Source organism: Chaetura pelagica, unplaced genomic scaffold (assembly GCF_000747805.2).
Source record: "Chaetura pelagica isolate M959 unplaced genomic scaffold, ChaPel_1.0 scaffold583, whole genome shotgun sequence".
NCBI lineage: Eukaryota > Metazoa > Chordata > Aves > Apodiformes > Apodidae > Chaetura > Chaetura pelagica.
Genome location: NW_009952719.1, coordinates 592,629 through 614,289, shown reverse-complemented (window position 1 = coordinate 614,289; position 21,661 = coordinate 592,629). Strand labels below are relative to the sequence as shown.

Below are 21,661 nucleotides of genomic sequence, written 5' to 3'. Positions count from 1 at the left end.
AGACTGACAGCATGTTGTTAATTTTCCAGCCCTTCCCAGTCCTGCTGGAACTCAGGATGTATCAGGTACCCTGCCTGCTCTGCACACAGGCTTAGAGCTCTGCAGTGGCTGCAGCAGCAAGGAGGAAAAGCCACCCTGGCTGTCAGTCATCAGCAGGAGTGTGTCTCCTGTCAGCATTCCAGCATCTGTTAACAGAGAGGAAAGTCAAGAGTATTTCTCCATTTTTTATTCAGAGGATGCCAGTTCAGTTGCCTCTGGCTGAGAAGAGAGGTTTAGCTCCAGACAGCCCCCAATTCCAAAGGCATACCTTGTCCTTGTCTTGGGTTTGGAGCAGAGAGGACCTGGCTCATTTCTCCAGCAAGACTGTAGTGACCAGAGCACTAATAAAACCAAACCAGGAGTGGGGTTGCACCCCTCCTACTCACAGGTGATAGAGATGGGACCCACAGAGGTGTTTTTAGACTCAGCTTGACCTTCACTCACACCTGGGGTTCACGTCAGTGATGGCAGAGGGTGGAGGAACATTTCTCCAGGGCAAAGAGCCTGGAGACTGTCCCAGGCACAAGGGCTGCTTTGGTAGCAGATCAGGTCCTTCAGGAGGTTACAAGAGTTCTTCTAGGCCTTGCGAGACACAGATGCTTGTAAGCAATTGTTGCCTGCTTTCTTTATCTATAGCTATGGGAGGTGACTCTTAGTTTTGGAAAGCTGGAATTTCCTGCTCTGGGTATTTTTAATCCCTTAGATGTTGCTGTGAGACTGGAAGTATTCCTAGAAGACAGGGTGATGAAGGCTCTTCCCTTCCAAGCTTAGCTTTTGACAAAACAACCTGCTACTGTTTGTTTTCCTACTCAGGACAAGTTTATCAATAAATCTGAGAGGCTTGTCATTATGTGTATAAACTTTCCAGAGGAGATCAGCTCCCCCCACGTGTTTGCACAACACCTGGCACAGCTTGGCTTTGATCTCAGAGGCAGCACTCAGGTGCAGACACTGTTCTTCAGCATTTAATAAGTTTATAATCTCCCTCCCAGCTCTCAGCAATTATGTTCCAAAATTCATGCAGTGGTTCTTTTGTGGGAGCAAAGGGGAACTTCTGAAAGTTAAATGGAATTGTCCTTGTCAGTTAAGAGCCAGATTTTGATCCTGAAGTAGCTTCTCTATTCTAAAAGGGTGTATAGATGTACAGTAACTTGTATATATATCATTGTAGCTGCTTTTCACAACTTTTGACAGTCTCCTTTGACAGAGGCTCACAAGCCTCTGGGAGCCTTTGCCAAGTGTTTAAGTCTATGGTCAACTGACTGTAAAGCCACATTACAGCTCAGCTACCAGGTATGGGATTAATTCAGGAATTACTGGGTAAAATTTCCAGGCTGGGGTTATGAAGACAATCAGGAAGGTCACTTCTGAGCTTGTAGATAATTGCTAATAGTCTGTTAAATCATTTTTAACAATAGAAAGAAGAGCTTAGCCAAGGGTCAGTGTACTAAATGTCTTCTACCATGGCTGGCAGCAGAATCAGCTGTAAAGCCCCTAATTCCTAACTATGCTATTTAGCACAGGGGAAGGATTATCACCCCCATTGCCTAATGGGGATTAAGTCACTTGTCCAAGGTCACTCAGGAAATAATGACCTAGGGTGTCCCAAAGGTACAGATTAGTGGTTTAAATTTATTCTTCCTCTGTGCTAATTGTTAAATATTCATACTAGCCAAAATGATACAAAATAAAAGGGAAAAGGAGAGTGTATTTTTCTTAGCAGTGTGTGACTCTGTGATGCACTTGTTTCCTTTATGTAATATGTTAATTTTAAGGTATATATCTTAAGAGGGAGAAGGAAGAGTCAGATCCCTTCATGCCACTTGAACACCTTCATATGAATCTGGCTTATGAATTAGGATTGTAAAATTATTGCTTAAAAAGCTGGAAGCTTCTTAAGGGGCCTTTCTAAGTACAGAGCAACAAGCAGCTCTTCTTTTTCAGCCCTGGCCAGGGTTGTTGTTTGGTCAGAATCCAAATCCTGCTGAGTTGATCCTTGGGGCTGCAGCACACACAGTGAACAGTCCCCCCCAGCTCACTGCTCAGGCTGGCAGGAAAAAGGATTGTCCCACCCTCTGTCCCCCTCTCAGGGGGTTTGGCAGCCCTCGCAGGACCTGAGTGGGGTGTTTCAGTGGAAGGGCCTTGAGAGCAAAGGCAGCTCCTTGGGGGAGGAATGAGGGGCTCCCCAGGGATCACCTAAACCTTTAGGACTCGCAGCATCAATGCTCTTTGGCTCAGTACACTGGGGGGTTTATGTCATCCCAGCCAGAGACAGGAGAGGAACATTCTCCTCCAACACACTTTGTCTGCACCTGAGTACAAGGCAATGATTTGTTTTCTGAACAGACCTTTTGTCTTTTAAAAAGCAAACATCATCAAACAACAAACTGGCAGAATCGAAGTTTTCATGTCAAAGTATAACTTTTTTTTCCCCAAGATCTTTCAGACCAGAGAAGAAACACAACTCTGGAGAAGTGTATTTCCAACAAAACACTGACATGTTTCAGTTCAAAAGCAGAACAAGGTTCTGCTCATTTGGCCATGCCTGTTTCTCCCCCCTCCACCAGGTCAGAACAGACCCCCAGACACCACCAGCCTCCCAGCCAGTTCATAACTCAGCTGCTTACATGAAATGAATGGAAACAACCCCCTGAGTTTCAATGCAGTTGTTTTCAAACACTCTTGCAGTATCAAGTCTCTAGTTTGGGGGGGAATTTGGCTTTTCCCCCTCAAAATCCTGTGATTTTAACTCCTACCACTTCAGCTGTAGCTCTTGCAGGGAAGTCCCTGTTGGAGGCAGTAAAAGGAACCTTAAGAAATCAGCCAAGAAAATCTCCTGTTCCAGCTTAGCTTTGACATTATTATATTCAAATAATTCATTTAACATCTTTAATTGAAAAGCAATGGAGAACAAGGCTTGAAATCAACCCTCCAAAATGTAATCACTGTCAGAAAGAAGGGCCACAGCCAGCAGGAGAGTTAGGTTAATACTTCCCATCCACCTTTCTTGCTTTCTCAACTTCAAATGTTTGGGTTTTAAATAACAACAGATCTTCTTGGAAAAAAAAAAAAAAAATAAGAAAAAAAATACCCAAAATGTTTCATTCATTTTAATGTTTCCACTGAAGAACAGATATGATGAAAGTATTTCAGGTAGAGGTAAATGAGTCGTGGTGGGGAATCCAGGAAACAGAAATACAGTTTCTCCCTTTTTTGTGTGTGTCTGTGTTAGAACATTTAAAAAACCAACTTATTTTAGTATTTAAAAAAAGGAATATTTTTCTTATTTCAAGAAATGTTACTTTTCCTTTTTTCCCAGTCTTCACTCATTATTCTCAGTGTCTGCTTCTATAACAAAACCTCACTCAAAGCAACAAATGCAGTTTTATTTACAACGTGCACGTCGGGCTCAATACTTTGTGTGAAGGTGGTTGATAAACTCTCAAGCTCCACAGACTCCCTGTAACAACAATTCACCCCACAGGACTGGATGAGTAGGCTAAGAAACAACAGATCCATTATTTTTTCTCCTGAAACTGACAGAGGATAATTTTTACTTTAAAAAAAACCTCACAATTACCTAACAAAAAAAAAAGCCATAAGAAAAAAAAAAAAAAGATTGCTACTAAAAAATGTCTATTTACAATCTGTGAACCAGAAACTCATTTACTCACTGAATTAATTACTTGTACCCATAGACAAACTAAGCAGGAGCCTGTATTACTCAAGTCTACTTTTACAAAATTAAATATCTGCCTCTTTATCAAGTGGAGAGTTGCAAAGTAACAACATTTCCCTGGTGAAGTTTCCTACACTTTGGCATCTGGTGGAGTTCTGAAACACTTGCACACAAGCCAACCTCAAGGTTCACACCTGAGTGACACCACTTGTCCTCCCAGGAACAGAAGAGCACGCTGCAGAGAGCAGGCAGGCTACACTACAGCTCAAGGACAGCCCAGGGTACATGCAGAGCTCTGCTCCAGAGAGGTTGCTTTGGTACCAAAATCAAACCCAAGGGATGAATAAAAGAAAGAGAGGAAGCTCAAGACTGATCCTTGTCCCATCAAACCAACACAAACTGTGTTCAATGAGTCAGGTGTTCACCTTGGGTGAACTGTGAAGGCCAAGCTGGGAAGAAGAACAAGACCTGGACACCATTTTTGGGTTTTTTGCAAAAGACAACCATTTTTTTTTTCTTGAAAGGAAAAATAATGAGGAGGTTCTAAAATAATTAAAAAAAAAAAAAAAGCACCTTTAGAAACAGAGCAGAATGGCTCAAAGCAAAGCAAGTTTGGTAGTGGACAAAGCACAGTGTCTTGGACCTTGGGAGTCTTGTTGGAGACCAAGGCTCACATCTAGACACAGGTCTCTGGTGAAATGAACTGGGTAACCTCGGCTCAGTTTGGGGCTCTGTGGGAGGTGTGCCTGAGAGTAACAGCAGGATAGACCCTTCTGGTGGAAAGCTCTGAAATGAGTTGGGGCTGGGGGAGGGGAAAGAGGGTCCTGCCATAGAAATCCTTCCAGATTAAAGATTGCCAGGCAATCCAGGGCGAAGGCAGAGGTTTGCAAGCAGAGGGCAGTGTTTCATGCTAAGAGTGGCTAAGCAAGGGCTCGTTCTTGAAGTGAGGGCCTGGAAGAGTGTTATTAATGTCACTGTTGGCGTGGAGGATCCTTGGGGAAGGTCAGCTGCAGTTTTGAGTCCCTGGAGAGTTCTGCTGCTATGGGTTCCCTTAAACAAGACCTTCATTTGGCAGCATTTTGAAGGCACTGGAACGCCAGATGTTGCCCCAAGGGTTGTTCCTAGAGAAGCTGGTCCATAGCTAGAAGTCAGAGCTCCTTTTACACATGATGGATGGAGGAGTCATCTCAGTGGAGGTAGGTAGGTTGATTCCATCGGTACCAAGATCTGTTTGCAACACAGGGAATAAGAGCTACAATTGCCATGTTGGAAACAGTTTCCCCTTTAAAGAAAAGCATTATGATGTTTGTAACTCTGCAGCAAATGACTCTGCTCCTGGAGAAAGCTCCTAGCAACCCCCCTGTCTTTCTAAGCAACACCTTCCATTGTGCTGGTGACTTCACACCCTGCCTGGCTGTTGGACTTTCTCCACATAAGAGGAGGTCTGATCCACAGGATGCTCCATGGCTCAGGAAGCCCAGCAGCTGTGGGTAAGGCCCTCTGCTCTCTGTGGCCTCCTTAACACAGCATCCTTGTTGTGATGGAGAAGGAACTACAAGTGCAGAGAGGCCTGGGCAGCACAGACTGTGGCAGAGGCACCCAAGTGAAATAACCAGGAGCTCTGAGCCCATGTGTGCATGTGTGCTGCTAAAGCAGCATAGAATGTCTTGGGTTAGAAGGGACCCTTAAAGGTCATCCAGCCCAACCCCCCTGCAATAAACAGGGGCATCTCCAACCAGACCAGATTGCTCCATCAAGCCTGACTTTGAATGTCTCTACCACTTCTCTAGGCAACCTGTACCAGTGATCCACCACACTCCTATTAAAGAACTTTTTTCCTATTGTCCAACCTCAATCTACCCTTCTCTAGCTTGAAACCATCACCCCTTGTCCTGCTGTTTCATGTCCTGGGACCTTCCCTTGCCTTCTCACAGCCTCCTTCAGGGCAGAGGAAAAGCTTTGTTCTCCTTTCACCTGCTACAGTGGAACAATCACTGCAGCAGAGCTCTCTGGGTGGCACTGCAGGAGAGAAAACTCTGATTTTCTCCAAACAGCAGCAGCAAAGTCAGCTTCCTTCTGCTTGCTCCCCAGAATGACAATCTTCATGGCCAGTGTTTCTAATCAAGTTTCACATTGTTGGGTTTTTGTTAATTTTGGGGTTTTTTTAATAATTATTTTTAACCAGCCCAATTTTCCAGGCCAAGCTTGGCTGACTGTTGGCTTTCAAGCAGGAAAGCAGCCATGTCTGTCCCAAAAAGCTTCAGATGAGATATGAAGATTCACATAAGAACGTGCCACCACCACACAGCTCCACCTTGCTGGGGTCTCTAAGGGCTTTCACCTTCTTCTGTAAGGTCCCGTTCCTTTCATCCCCAGCCCTCCCATGGCTTTGCCAAGGAGCAGGTTGTGTCCTCCCCCACCAGCCCATCTTACCCTGAAGAGTTGAAACCAGAGGAGTTCATGGCAGCTTTGGAGTTGCTCTGGGCTGTGCCGGGGCTGCTGGCATGGAGTGCACTGCCAGGGGACGAGGGTCTGCTGGAGTTCCCTGGGGAACACGATGATGTTACTGCATGGCAGAGAAAGCAGAATAAGGCTGGGGTCTCCTTTTCCTGCCAAGGACAGCCCAGACACTTCCCCCATCTCCTGCCCATCCTGCTCTGCATCTGACTCCCAGTCTGCCCAGCAGCAGCCAGGCAGGATCCATGCCCCAGCCTCAGAGAGGGTGGGAATGTCTCCAGGACAACGTGAATTGTACTTTTTGAAGGACAACTGACAATGTTTGCTGAAGAAACACAATCACCTACCCCCAAGCACTCCTCTTGTTTGGATTCTAGGTGTGCTTGGCTCCCAAACTTAAACTCCCCAGTAAAACTTGCCTAGAACTACTCTGGGAATGTCACCATGCCCAGGAAGATTTCTGTCTCTTTGCTCTAGACAAGAGAAAGACTTGGCTGTTCCTGTGTGGGGATCCCTTCCCTGGCCAGACCCAAAGGTGTTTTTAAGAGTACTAAGAGAGCAAAAGCAGAGGAGGGAGGGAAGGAAGGGTGAGGGAGGGTGGCTTCTCAAGGCTTACCAGTCCCAGGCATGGTGCTGTGCACAGGGTTGACGGAGAGGGGCCCCAAGGACCCTGAGGTAGAGACCTGGAGAGAAAGAGAAGCCAACAGTAAGGACTTGGCATTATGAGGGGAGAGCTGACAAAATGCCACTTCCTTCACACAGCCCTTAGAGTGTGCTGGCTCCCAGGCAGACTTCTTATCTGTATCTGAGGCTCCCACAGGTATTTCTATTTGTACTCCAGTGTAGAAGCACAGTTCTTATATCCAGAGCCATGCAAAGAAATCAGAATGAGGATTACATGTACCTGATATTCTCTACCCAGCTTGAAATTTATTAATCAGCTATGGAAAAGCATGAAATTATCAAATGCAAGTCAACATTCCTGGAAGTCCTGAAATCTCATTGGTAGCAGCCACTGCCCTTCAGATATTTCAGACTGGATGTTCCCAGCCAGGAACTCCCCAGCTCTCTCTGGTCTTGGGCACAAATAATAAATCCCTTTTCTTTTAGGGAGTTCTTGATGGGTATGAATTCCTAGGTGACAATTAGTCATTTGGTGGCTGCAATCAAAGCAGGCCTGGGGCATTTTTTTTGTTCAACTGTGATGTTTTAACCACAGGCAACACATTGTTCAGAATGACTGATGAGCAGAGGCCTCCCTTGTACAACACAGTCACAGGAAAACTACTCATCAAAGTTACTGCTTTAAAAATTCATGGCTTGCAAGCTGCAGTTTGGTTTGTGTGACCAAATGCCTTGTGCAACAAGCAGCCAAACTTCTTGTGATGTTTTCCTGCCTTCTGAGGGATAATAATTCCAAAACCCAAAAGATTTCAAGATAAAATATTGTTTGCTAATATGTACTCTCCCTTCCACTCAAGTGCTCCAGCTCTAACAACACTGCAGGGAGGTTCCTGCTGCTTTTATAAGCAACTAAGCAACTATTAACTAGAAGAAATCGTAGCTGGTTATCCCCAGTAGCCACTGGTCATAGATTACAAGGATGTGATTTCACCACCTTTCCAAACAGTTTCTCTTTTCCTCATCATTCCTGGCAATGAAAATGCCCTTGTCAAAACATAAGTGTAGAACATATGGACAATTAGCACTGCTGGAGTATGTTCTGCATTTCTGCACAGATGTAAAATGACAAACTGGTACATCAATTGGTCCCATTAGGTTTCAGAGTTAACAACTAAATGGCCTTGCATGGGTGTAGTTCTCATTCCATGGAATGCTGATTCCTCCTGAATTTTGGAAAGCTTTTATTTACCAGTCTCAAGGTGAAAATTTTTGGGAGACCTCCCCTATATGGACACATTATCCTGCAATTAAACTGACCTGTATCTTCTAGGAAACTTGTAATTCATTTTATTATCTTAATTAATAGAATAAAAACAAATGTCTCAGAAGTACAGGCATGAGATTCCATTCCAGCTGGGATGGTGTGTCTATGTCCAGCTGTGGTGAGCCCAAGTGCCTCTCTGCAGACCCCTGCAGGTCTTGTCCCCCCCCCAGGCTTTGGGCTGGACTTGCCAGCAACTCAGGGACTTGTGTGCACAAGGAAACTTCCTGTCCTCTTTCATTTCCAAGCAAACCCTGCTGGTTCCCCCCACACCCTTTTCTCCTCTTGTCTAGCATGTAGAACTCCTGAATCCACAGCCTCTCACCAGTCTGGAATTGTAGATGGGTGATTTGATGGGGGATGGCATCGGGCAGCTGATCCGCTTCTCTTTCTGGCGCCGGTTGCAGAACCAGACTCGAACCACTTCCTTTTCCATGGACAGCTGCTCTGCTATCAAGGATATCTCCTCTGAACTGGGCTTGGGGTTCTGCTGAGAAAGGGCAGGAGGTTAAAGAAAGCCCCCCAAAAGCTGTAACTTCCAGCACTTCTGCTGCTGGAAAGGCAGAGGGCAAGGGTGGGGTTGTCTGTAAACTGGGGAGGGGAGAAAATTTGCTCCTAAGACAAAAGGTAAATATTTAGGTGAGAGATTATATTCTGTGAACCAGAAAGGGCCTCTAATTCAACATCAAGTCTCATGGAATCAGAGGAGGGTGAGTCAGAGAACCTGGTCCTATTATTGCATAAAGCACCATGCTCTTTGATCTTAACAGCACCCAAAGTCACTGCTTCAGGGGAAGCTGATGACTGCTGGTCTTCTCGCCACCATGAGCCCCAAGTGCTGGTTTCACCCCTACCTGCACCACCTCAAAAGGACCATTTCTTCTCTTTCTTCCTCCATCTCTCATTTATTAAGGGAAATAAGTACCTATCCTGTCTTCTCACTCAGACATTTTCTGGTGCATTTAGTATTATGGGCTTTGATCCTGAGTCGAAGGGTTGAGGGTCAAAAATACCCACCAAGAAGATGCCAAGAGAGTTTTCCCATTACAAAGAATGCCTAAAACTGAGGTGCCCATAATAATCTGACAAGGTCTTTTGTTCTCATTACACTCTTGGCTGGAGCACTGATCAGTGAAAGATAATGGGGAGGTGTTGTCAGGAAATGGAAACAACATTTACCAAGGAAACAGTTTGGTCTGATTTTGGTTTTGAAACTTTTCCTATTAACCTCCTCAAGCATCTTCTAACCTGACATAAAACCAAAAAGATTCGGGCTTGGTTGGGGTTTTTTTTTTGAAGTTTCAGTGCTACTGTGACCCCCAAAAAAATGCCAAAGTTCACAAGACATGGAAAGATTTTCCCCTCACATCTTGGAATCTCTTCTCCAGCGTGGAGCGGATGTTGGTCTCGATGCTGGTTCTCTTCTTTCTTTTCCTCCCAAACATCTCATTCACTGAGGGGTAAGAGTTGGGGGTGCTCATGGAAGAGTCCAAGGGAGCAGATTCTGGGGAAAGAGAGAGGGGAAGACTTATCTTAAAGAAGATAACTCACATTTTCATTCCTAGATCCTTTCTGGGAACTATGGTACCTCTTAAATAAGTGAAACGTTCCTACATTGTGGGTCCTTCCTCTGATGATTAAAATTGCCCCGTCAGTCCCAAACCCACCAGTTATCTTGTCCAACTCAAAATAAATACAAGTGCTAAAATTTTAACCAACAGGCTATTTTTTTTCCTTTGTTTTTCCAGCTTCCTTTCCAGCCTCCCCTGATGGGGAGCACACATTTTCTTTCCAACGGTTTTCACTTCACACAGTTGAAGATGTTGATTTACACCCCTGGGATCAGGCCACACGTAGCTGAGACACCTCCTGGTACAAATTGGTCAAACATGCAAGTCCTGGAGGGCTGATGGAAGCAGATGAGGACACCAGCCCAGTCCTGCTGCTACTGGGGATTCTCCTTGCAGCAACACCTTCCTAATCACTGCTCCTGGGCTGATCTTGGCTCCAGCTCCAATTGTCCTGGTTGTTACTGGAGGTTCCTGGATGGATCCTCTCTCATTCTGGCCATTCTGCATGGAATGTCACTTACCTGCATCACTCAGCCACTTCTCCAGCAGGGGTTTGAGCTTGCACATGTTCTTAAAGCTGAGGTTGAGAGCCTCAAAGCGGGAGATGGTGGTCTGGCTGAAATCATTGCCATAGAGCTTCCCCATGGCGAGCCCAACGTCACCCTGCCAAAGAAGATCACCACATGAGCTCAGGAAATCCCCTCCCAGCTTCCTACCATCAGACCACTTCTCAGTTTGCTCCCAGAATAGGTACAGCCTTGTTTCCATGACCTGCCTTCCAAAAAAAGTTACTTCCCTCCCCGCAGGAATCTGCCCCAAGCCCCTGAGCCTTTGTGTTCTGGAGAAGGTGCAGATATTGAGGCTGTGGTGTTAGGGAAGATTTGTCTCTTCACCTATTTAGAAGGAGATACTCCAAAGAAAGCCCAACTGTATCTAATCAAGCCCTTCCTCCATCCATGCCTCTGCCACAACCCTCCCCAGTTCAACATGTCCCCACCACAAGTGACACCACCCTTCCCACTGACGGGGCTGTTCACCTGTGTGAAGCCCAGTTTGATTCGCCTTTGTTTGAAAGTCTTGGCAAACTTTTCCAGCTCCTCCAGGTCACTGGGTTCCTCAGATGCTCCTGATGGATTGAGGTGCTTTGCCACTTGCAAATGCTGGGGTACATCCAGGTGGGGTTCAACTGATGAGCCAGGGAGTCCAGAACGACCCACAGCCTATGAGAACACCACCAGAGATGCCTAAAGTCACAGCAATAGACAAATGCAACATTTTCTCTGCCATTTGACCTTAAATGAAGCAGCAGTTTTGTAGATGGGTGCTTCTCAGGAGTATGTTGAGGCAAGTTCATAGAATCATAGGATGGTTTGTGTTGGAAGGGACCTTCAAGATCATCCAGATCCAACCCCCTGCATGGGCAGGGACACCTCCCACCAGACCAGGTTGCTCCAAGTCCCATCCAACCTGCCCTTCAACACTTACCTGTGATGCCAGGCTGGGTCCTGGTTGGGAGAGGAGAAGGCTGCCCTGTTGCTGAGGGAAGGAGAGGAGGTTTGGCTGCAAAGCTGGGGAAAGAGAGAGACATCTGGTCAGCCCAGCTCCTCCAGCAGCACCCGGGCAGCTGAACATCACCCTGCTCAGAACAGGCTCATGGAGCTCAGGATGGAAAACATTAGTGTTCTTCTGGTTCAAAATGGGAGAATTTCAGCCATGAACAACATGGAGGGTTCTGAGTTGCATGATGAAAAAGGAAAGGTTCTTTTTGTGCCTCTTTAACCTGAAAGGGATTAATGCAATCATAGAATCATGGAATGGTTTGGGTTGGAAGGGACCTTCAAGATCATCCAGATCCAACCCCCTGCATGGGCAGGGACACCTCCCACCAGCCCAGGCTGCTCCAAGCCCCATCCAACCTGCCCTTCAACACCGCCAGGGATGGGGCAGCCACAGCTTCTCTGGGCAACCTGGGCCAGGCTCTCACCACCAAATACCACCTCCAATAATGATGTAGGTAGAACATCTCCTCCAGCAATCCCTGCACGTAGCTCATTGACCTCAGGCTGAATTAGGGCACAGACATTTTACATCAACATCTAACTTTGATTTTAGACACCAAGCAGAAGAGAATTTAATATACTCCTAGGGTGATTTCTCCCAGTGCTTAATCATTGTAGCTGTCAAAGCAAAAGTAAATGTCCCTCCTATTTCCAGTAGAAGCTTTTCTGACTCCAACTTTCAGCCACTTGATCTTCTTTAAAAGCTCCTGATCCTACAGTTGAACCAACCCACTGTGGATTCTACTACACATTTCATGCTCAAGTGTCATTTTGAAGCCACCTGACCCTTTCTTCTCTACCCTACTGTATTTCAAATACATTGAACTTCTTTTGGAGTATATAAACTGACACAAAATGCTGAAAGTAAAAAAACCAAACAAACCAGGGACATCTTTAAAACTAATAAAAACTAGTATTTATGGGTGCTGCATAATTGTTTAGCTGACAAACTGCCAAGTACAAGCCTGTATCTCTTGCATGGAACATCCTGAGGGATTAAGTAGTGACCAGGGCAGTGCAGTTCCCCAGAAATTCAGTTTAAATTCTTCAAACCTGTTGTGGGTGAAGCTTCTAGAATTCAGTGAGAATTTACAACCTTTCTTGAAACACTCAATACATTTCATTGATTGTAACTGACAATTATAAGGAACACTACAGGAATTTATGCATTTCTGCTAAAAAAAAAGGAAACATGATCTCCAGAATCAATTACACCCCCTCCCTCTCTCTCCTTCTGTCTTTCCCTCCCCCCCCCCCCCCCTCTTTTTTTAAATTTAGATCTGAATGTGCAGGCATCCCATTTATTTAGATTGGTGTTTCAACAAGCCTTCCCTAATGCTGGAACAACTTTGAATTACAAATGCAGGCTGGTAATGAGGTGCACATTTTGAACAGTGGAGGTAATTAATCACTGGAATGGCTTGCCTAGGGACACGGGGGATGCTCTGTCATTTGGAGTCTTTAAAATAATGATTGAACACCTTGGTGAAAGCCAAGCTCCAGCTCAAATGGAAATGATGGGCTGGATTCAGGAACCACTGGTTTGACAGCTGATGGGGCTTTGTTTTCCTGAAATGAAGACTTCAGCAGGCATATCTTGGCTGGCAGTATTCCCAGCACTCACCTGGCTGCTTGTTTCCACCTTCATGGAGCAGAGCTCCCAAGCCCCTTATTCCAGAGTGCCAGCATTAGCCCCATCAGGCCATACTGCATCAGACCTGGGTACCTAACTGCCTCAAAACCAGCTTTAAAACATGAAAACCGAAGCAAATCTCATGTTCTCTTGGAAAGGACAAGCCCACAGCCAAGTCCCTTTGGAGATGAAATCCACCAAGTGATGCACCCACCAGTTAGAGCTGAGGGAACTGGGTGTTCACACACTGGCCTGAGGAACAACTTCAGGAATATCACTTCACTGCATCTCTTTGGGGTGAGGAACACTCCACCTCTATCTGTACCAAACTGGTTCCACAAAACCCACCTGTGCCTTCACTTTCCCTCCCCAGTGGCTGTGCAAGTAGGAGGCAAAGGATCATTAGAGCCTGGCAATCCTTGATGCAGATGGAAATGCCCTTGCACAGACAGCTGGCTGCTGGCCAGAACATCCTGTCTTCATCAAGTCTGGAACCAAAAAAGGTCATGGCCAAGCAAGTGGCCATCTGTTGGAGCTGCCAAAGGAAGTAATTTAACAGAAGAAAACCTAACTCTATAAAAGGAAGCAATTTCTGTTTTGCAGCAGAACATATTTCCTGCTAGAGATGGATAAAAGGAGGCAGAAAGCAATAGATTACCCTGACCCTGCCATCTCAAACAAACTAAATTTTAGTAGTTTCTTTGTACTTCACTCAGCATCATTTGGCAGAGGGAAGAGCTGCTATACAATAAGAAATAGGTTTCCCACTTGTCTACAATACAGATTATCTTTTGGGGCACATCCACCAGTGGATTCCAGCTGCAGGGGTTTTAAGGTTTTAATTCTGAATTTTGCTTCATACAGAGGGATCTCTGTGCTAGAATAAAACAAGGATGTGAGCAAAGGACCCAAGTCCCTGTGCATCTGCCAGGTTATGGATCAAAGCCCACGTTTGTCTGTCCAGAAGCAGCATAAAACTCCATCAATGGCTGCCTGTGCCCCCACTGCTGGAGAAATGCCAGAACAAATATCAGTGGTAAAAATAGAAACACAGGGACTCTTCTCAAGCACTGAGCTCAGTCCTCAGGCCTTTCATCCCTGTGGAGCTGGTTACACAGTGTTTTAGAAGTAGTTAGATCTCCTGTCCTCTCCTGCCTTGGAGCAAGGTCTGGGAACAACCACTGGCAACTCCAAACCTCTCAGCTCTCATCCCTGGTTGCTCCTGGCTGGGTTCAACCTATTTGTTCTAGTGCCAACATTGTCCTTCCACCAGAGCAGCTCAGCTCCTTCCCTGGACTCCGTCCAGGACACTTGGATCAGCTCAGCCTCTCAGCAGTTTCCTGGGAGCAGTGCAGAGTGCTCCCCCAAGCCAGGCGGGCTCCCAGAGCTCCCCAGGGAGCAGACTCCTTGCTGCTCTGCTGAAAGCCAAGCTGATGCTGCCCTGAATTTCAGAGGTGGGATCCCTCCCAGGTGTGCCCAGCCTGGCCCCAAGGTGGCAGTCTTGATGCACACAAGCCACAGGTGCCAGAAGCATCTCCCTTCCCAGGGGAGCTCCATGGCTATGGGATCATCATCCCAGGTGTGGGAAGCAGCACAGGGGGAAATGCTGCTGGTACCACAGCAGGGGAACAGGCACCAGCCCAACACAGCAGCTCAAAAGCAACAGTCACCAGCAGAGGGGCTTTTCCTGGGGATGGATCTGCTTAGAACAACACCCCTCCAGGATGGATTGCTCTTACCTTGTTGCCCAGCCTGAGACTGAGACAGAAGAAACTGAGGAACTGACTGCATGTGTCCAGGAAGCAACACAAGCTGCTGCAGGGTGTGAAGAGAGCTCATATCCTACGGGAAGAAGCAGAGGGAATGACCAAACTCAGATGCTTGCCCTTCACACAGCATCACCCCTCCTAGAAAGCTTCCCTTCTCTTTTACCCCGTCCTTGCCCCCATTCACAGTTTGCATTTAACACATCAGGTTTGGGTGGTCCAGGCACTGGGGAGGTGCAGATCCAGAGGTGCAACCTGACCTGGAGTTGGCAGCTGGACAGGAAGGATCCTGAGCACACAGACACACACAGAGAGTTGCCTGCCTTTATCTGAAAAAGCCAGTTATTGCAAATGACATTTTTTGAGGCACTGGCAATCAAAACCTGGTTGTTGGAAGTACCAGTGAAATCTCTTCTGTTTCAATTTTATCCAGATCAGGTATTTTCATCAAATGTCACAGGAAATTGCAGCTGACTGCCCCAGCTCACAAACACCACGAGCCTGCTTTCCACAGCAGGCTGGTTTCCCAGCCAACAATGTGTTGAGATTGGGAAAGAAGCAACGCCCTGATCCTCTGCACCAACGGCAGATGAGTTGCAATGGATACAGAGATCAGATCCAAAAAATATTCCCTGTTCTTTGCCATGCAGACACCAGGAATTCCTCACCCTGCACTGAGCAGAGCAGACAATAGGTACAGAGAAATGAGGATTATATCCTAGTGCTCTTGTATATTATTGAGGTCCCAGTTCCAGGTCCTTTGTTGGGACTAGGGAATAAGAGTTTGCATTTGCATGGGACAGACACACACACAAAAAAAGAAGCCCCAACTAGAGGTACATTTTCCAAGAAGCTCCTTGCTCAATAAAATGAGCTCTTTGAGCTTCTCAAGAACTGTTTGGGATCCTTGGGGAACTTGAACAGTCTTGAATTGTGTAAGGGATCTGAATAGCCCTGGAAAGAACAAGGGAAGAGATAATGAGGAGCTGTGTGGCCTTCTGGCTTCCAGCCCTCACTAGAATGGAACAAGAGTCAAGTGCTAAACTCCATTTTTTTTGCCTTAGGAAAAAAAAATATATATATAAAGGACAATTTTGTTCTCTCATGTAAATAAATTTGAGCCAACATATTCAAGGGTGGTTATAATGGTTCAGACCAAGAGTTTATCTGGCCTAGGATTCCCAACAATGGCCTTAACCAGAAGTTCATGCAAGAGGAAGAGCAGGCCAAGCATGTCTGACATTTCCTTTTGGTGTTATCTCAGCCTCCGACTATTTTCAGTTCAAGGGATTTCCTGGGCATGGTGTGGGTTGTTAAATTAGTAACACCCTCAAAGGGAACCTCTTCCAAGGATGTGTCCAGTCTGCCTTTGAACCCATGCAAAACCTTCTGCAGAGAAGACAGATGCTGAGGAGGGAGGTGACTTTTGCCAACACGGATTCACTTTTTCCAATTCAGTGCCCATCATGTCCCCAAGTCTCCTTTTGCCAAAAGACAATATGGGCAAGTGTCCCAACACTAGCCTCTTCTCTGGAGGTTCACTAACCTGTGCCAGCTCAGACTTACCCCTGCAATTTGGCTTCCAGGCATCATTGATGACCCTTGCACAAGGTGACCTGACCGAGGGGGGATCGTAGATTGCAAGGAGTCACTGAGGTCCTCGGTTTTAATCTGCAGAAAAAGCAAAGGAATTAAAAAAAAGCAAAGGAATTGCAACATCAGAGAGCAGAGACAAGGAGATGCAGGAGGTCTGGGGCAGCTGGGAGGGTGGAAGGGCTGAGGAAAGGGTTCCTTTCAGAGAAGACTGAGGACTCCTGACTTTACAGAAGGGCATGATCATTCTATTCCTCTGGTCCTCAGTTTATAACATGGACATTATTTTCCTTCTCTGCCAAGTGGAGCTTTGCAGTTTGCTCAATTAAAACACTTTAGGAAATAACCAAGTTCCAACTTAGGGTACAAAGCAAGTGAGTGATTTCCTTAGACACAATGCTGCATTTTGTGGAGTTATCAGGAAGATACAAAGCAATTCTCCTTTAGAGATCACAGCTCTCAAACACTGTGGCCTGGGGTGTAGATGACCTCCCATTTTGTTCTGCAGGGGGCAGAGAATGGTACCAGGGGGTGGGAAAGGACAGATCATCAAGTAAAATACCTCAAAAAGCAGTGCCACCTTCCAGACTAGAAAATGCAGCACTCCAGGTACCAAACATATTTGTTCAGTTTCTACCAGAAAGTAACAAGAAATTGTGGTGGTCAAGCAAGGAAAAATCTGCTTCTTGAGCTAGGACAAGCTGTGGAAAAAGAACTGGAAAACAGGAGTCAACCTTTTGCCCAGTGGTCATTTTGGCCTACTTTATTTTTAGGATTCCTGCCTATAAAAGAATCCTGATTTTTGAGTCCACATTCTTAAGAGAAGAATTTACCCAAGGACCAGAAGTGAATCCTTCTGCCTTGTTCACTCCAGTCTCCATGTTCATTTCTACCATTGCTACTACATTAAAATAAAATAAAAATTACCAAAAAAAAAGCCAGCAAAAACTTTGTATCAATTTGTACTGGATGAAATCCTTCTGGTGAGGCTGTCTAGGACAGCAGAGTGGGGAGGACCTAGAAGTTTTAGAAGAAGGGGAGAAGACTTAGAAAGTTTCAGATTCATTCCTGAAAGCTGTCTGAGGAGTGTCTATTTGCAGATGTCACACCCAGGAGACAAAAGTCACCCAGGGCTCTTATATCACGTTTTCTCTAAGAAAAGATCCAAGCCAACAATCCAACCACTTCCAAACTTAGGCTGAAGTTTTTTCTAAGTATGAGAACGCCTGGAACAAGGCTCACATCGTTAGTCCCACTCCTCACCTAAGCTTTCCAAGGCAAGAATAGGCTCCAGTTTTCACAAATTAGAAAAACCAGGAAGATACCAGGAAGGTCAAGTCTTGAAAACCCTGTCCACAGGCTCAGCTCTGCAGATCTGCTCTTACTACTAGGGCTGAACCTCACCATCTCCCACCAAACACCTGAGCCCAACATCTCCCACCAAACACCTGAGCCCAACATCCCCCAGAAGACGAGCAGGGTCTCGTTGACCAGGATTCTACAGTGGTGATGGGGCCTTTAGGTCATACAACCTCCTGCCAGCAGAGGGACAGGAGAAATTCAGCTACGAATCGTACAACGATCGTACAACGGCCTCAGCGAATATTTTTTTGGTAGAGGAAGGTTTTTTATTTCAGTTTGGTTAAAGAGAACGTGCCCACAAAATCTCTACATAGGGGAAAATGTGCTCCCAAGAGGATCAGAGCTGGCCCTGTACAATCAACCTCTGCATTTTGGAAGGTGCTACAAAGGGGAAGAGAGTAACAACAACTCCCTTCCGTACAACCGGAGCTCTGGACGCTGCCGAAACTAGTTCTGCAATAACCCCAACTCCTTGCAGCAAGAGCTCCACATGCTATGAATTCCAGCACTTTCCTACCTTTCAGGTTGGCATGATCATCCCTCTCAGCCTGGCGGAAGGCAAAAAAAAAATCAGATGGAAAGATCTTCTTGATCACTATCAAGGTGGATAGTGTCTAAATTAGTCGATGACAGACAAAAGGCTGAGGAGAACACACCGTTACCTCTGAGCCATCCACTGCAGGCAAGGGGGTTTCTGCCCTTTTGCTTTGAATTTCGTTGGGTGCGTGGAAAAAATAAAGTCACCGGAGCCCAAAAAAAGAGGAGAAAATGAATAAAAATGTAAAAATTAATATCAATTAATTCCCCACGCTTGCCATTCAGGTGTGTCTGCCTCACACAGCCCAGCCAGGTCGGAACGGGCGCCAAAGGGCCGAGTTATCCGCGTCTTAGAGGACAAGGCACTTGGTCCTGCCTAAGTTATGATCCCGATAGGAGCGGAGTGTGGAAGAAGCACAAGCCATTTCCAAACCGAAATCAATGTTTCCAGCTGCCAAGTGGAAAGGTTTGGAAGCATTCCAGGGTGAAAGGGGCGTGTTGCTGCATCCCGGCATCACACGAGGTGGGAACGGGAGGTGGGTTTGGCAAAGGACTGGCTCCCGATTTGAAAACAACAACATCTCCCACTGCTCCTTCCCCCGTCCCTGGAATTCTCTGGCTCCCTCCTGCACAGTGGGCGGGGAACTTGGGTGTTCTTGACAAATCCTCCTGCCCTGCACCTATTTTCATTGGGTTTAGGCTCAATTTTACCTCTTCCTCCTCTTCCTCTCCCCACCAGGCCTGCAGCTGGCTAATTGTTCATTAGTGAGAGCTGGGGGTATATCCAAAACTTTTGGGATGGTTTATGCAAATCCTGCACCTTCATTTTTATTTTTCTTTTCCCTGGCTAAACTGGCAGAATTACCAACTCTACATTAAACAAACCCAAACCCAAAACCCCAAAAAACCACACACATTGTGGGCGAGGCCACTCAATATCATGAGACTCCCTTAAAACAATGTAAATTTCAAATGAATAAAAGCGAGGGGAGGAGCTGCCTCCTCCTTTCCCAGTGCATCTGCCTTGGACTTGCAGGCATCTTCTAGCAAGACAGTGAAAGTTTTCTTGAAGGAATAAAAAAAAAAAAAAAAGGTGGAAATGATCACAGAAACATCTCATGAGAACCCTGCTAAAACACTGCGAGTGAGCAACAGTGATTTCATTAAAAAAAGGTCCCACTGTGATTCTTCAGGACCTTGTTTTGCCATAAATCAGACCAGACAGGGAAGGGGGAACAAGAAGTCACTGAGATCAAATCTAAGATCCTTCCCATGGAGTTGGATTTGGGGACGTGACACCAGCTTAGGAAAATGAACTTGTGAAACAAGGGGGCCAAGCCATGCATGGCAAAACCACCCCTGATGCTCCCTGACACCTCGGGAGAGGTGCAGAGCCTGGGAATCTCCAGGCACTTTCTTCCCCTTGGGCTGGAGGGGAATGAACGTGGGAGCAGGTCCCAGCTCCTCCCGAGGAGGTAACGGCAGATGGCGGCACCGGCGCGTGGAGCTTCCTGGGGCTTCTCCAGGATGGGAAAGGAATCACACTTGCAAATCTCAACTGGATGTTTTCACAGCCTTAAAATAGGGTCAGCTGCCCCCGAGCAATCAGTGTGAAAAACACAGGAAGGGTGACTGGATGGAAAGACAGTCCTTTCCTTAGTTGGCTGGCACATCTGCTGGGCCTGGCCAAGGATACGTTATTTCTTACCTATCTCTGGCCCAAAAACAAAAACAAAAAGCAAAACAAACTAAGAAACATATTGAGGGCGATGGAAAATGATCAAAGCTCTCCAGCTTGCTTGCGTAACCAATTTGTGGAAGGTGTTTCATAAACATTTCATAAGAAGGAGAATTATGAAGAAAACATCTCCCAACCTGCCTGCAATTACTGCAGAAACTCTTCCTTACCAGTAGGAAGAAGGGGAGGAAAAAAAAAAGTACATCTGTTTTGTAACTGATCTGTGAACTTTTGGCAAACGTTCGGCTCATGAAAACATCCTGCAGACATATTGCAGGGCTGTAAAACCCAGCCTTACACGAGGAAGTTGGAAAGATTCACCTCAGAAGCTCTGATGGCAGCGTGGGGAAGGCAGGGCGACCAACAGACCCTGCTCGGTCCGATCGGCTGATGGTCGGGCCTCACTCTGGCTGCAGCCCTCCTGGTCTAAGCCCAGCTTAGGATCACTGCTCACTGGGAATCGGGTCTTCCTCATCTCCTGGACACCAGGGCGGGCAGCCTGGGTGAAGCCCCAGGCCACCTCCTTTTGCTGAGCACTTGGGATGTAACACAAGCACCATCATCCTCTTCACCAAGGTGGGACCTTTAGACCAATTCAGTGCTAAGAGCCTGGGTTGCTTACCCCAAATCCAGAGAAGAGATCCCCATAACTTGCCCCAGTGAGGCCATTCAAGGACCTGCCAGCTTTCTCCAGTCCCAGCAAGTAGGCAGGAGCTGTGGTCCTTATTGTAAGAGAGAAGACAACCCTTTTTGTTGTGCAGTTTCTATTTAGACAGTAACCTCTTGGAAACAGATATTCATCTGCAGTCCTATCTGGCTTATCTCACAGTCAGCAGCTCAGAAGTGTTTCAGAGTCTGCCTCACTCTTATCCCTCCTCCCCTCTCATTGCAGAGCAGCAAGGCCCTTTTTCCCTGGATAGAAGAGGGTCAGGTGCACCCAGACTTAAAACTCTGAACCAATTGCCCCTTGCTGAAAACAAACAGGATGGTTCTTCCAGAGCTGAATCAGCCCCAAAACACCACTCGACACGGAGTTGTCTGAAGCTGCCCCAAGGAGTAAATGTTATGGTAGAAGCAGGTATCATAGCTGGATCCAAGGCTGGAGCAGTTAACTAAACCTTCCTTCCTTCCCATGGCACAAACGTGCATCTCTCTGAATTACCTGCACACGTGGGCACCATAAAATAAAATAAAAAAACACACACTAATAATAAATTATAGCAATAAGAATAATGGGCTTGCAATTATGATTTCCACATGTACTATCCTGCACATGCAGCAAGGCTTAACAGACACCCAGGAAGGAAGCAGAAAGACCTAATGTCAGGGACATGATATTCACCCTGTAATAGTTGATGTCCTTTCACACTGAAGGGGAGGATTTTTCAGAAGCTGTCAGCATGACACCAAGGGAGTTAATCCCATGCTGATTGCCTGAGAGACTGGATCCTAAAACTCAGCAGTGACAACACACTGAAAAATTAAATTGTAATCCCTAACCTCAACACACCTGCAGCAGAGCTGTAAGAGGCCTTTGAGTTTATTAATTGAGGCCTGATCTGATGTGTTTTACCCTGCGAGCTGCAGCTCAGAATGTTAATAGTTGTGCCTTAGCTGGAGTAAAAGTGGGGGTGGGAAATGAAAACTCTCAGAGTAACCAGGCTACACGCTCCACAGAAGAAAACAAACAGAACCACACTCAGCTTTGCAGTCAAGGGCTTTGTGATCCAGCACTTCCCTAGAGCTTTTGCTTGTAAACAGAGAACAGGAAAAAGAAGTCAG

At 46.2% G+C, this 21,661-nt stretch overlaps 1 protein-coding gene across 1 annotated transcript in view; it reads right to left on the bottom strand.

Moving 5' to 3' along the window:
- Positions 1-4,905: 4,905 nt before the first annotated feature.
- Positions 4,906-21,661, bottom strand: part of POU2F3 (POU class 2 homeobox 3) — a 41,336-nt gene continuing 24,580 nt past the window's right edge. Inside the window, exons 4-13 of the mRNA XM_009994605.1 lie at positions 16,216-16,320; positions 14,623-14,725; positions 11,177-11,259; positions 10,729-10,911; positions 10,213-10,354; positions 9,488-9,624; positions 8,446-8,607; positions 6,792-6,858; positions 6,152-6,284; positions 4,906-4,945 (exon numbers count right to left, since the gene is read on the bottom strand). Of these exons, the coding sequence (XP_009992907.1) occupies positions 4,906-4,945; positions 6,152-6,284; positions 6,792-6,858; positions 8,446-8,607; positions 9,488-9,624; positions 10,213-10,354; positions 10,729-10,911; positions 11,177-11,259; positions 14,623-14,725; positions 16,216-16,320 (1,155 nt within the window). The remainder of the gene's footprint in view (positions 4,946-6,151; positions 6,285-6,791; positions 6,859-8,445; positions 8,608-9,487; positions 9,625-10,212; positions 10,355-10,728; positions 10,912-11,176; positions 11,260-14,622; positions 14,726-16,215; positions 16,321-21,661) is intronic.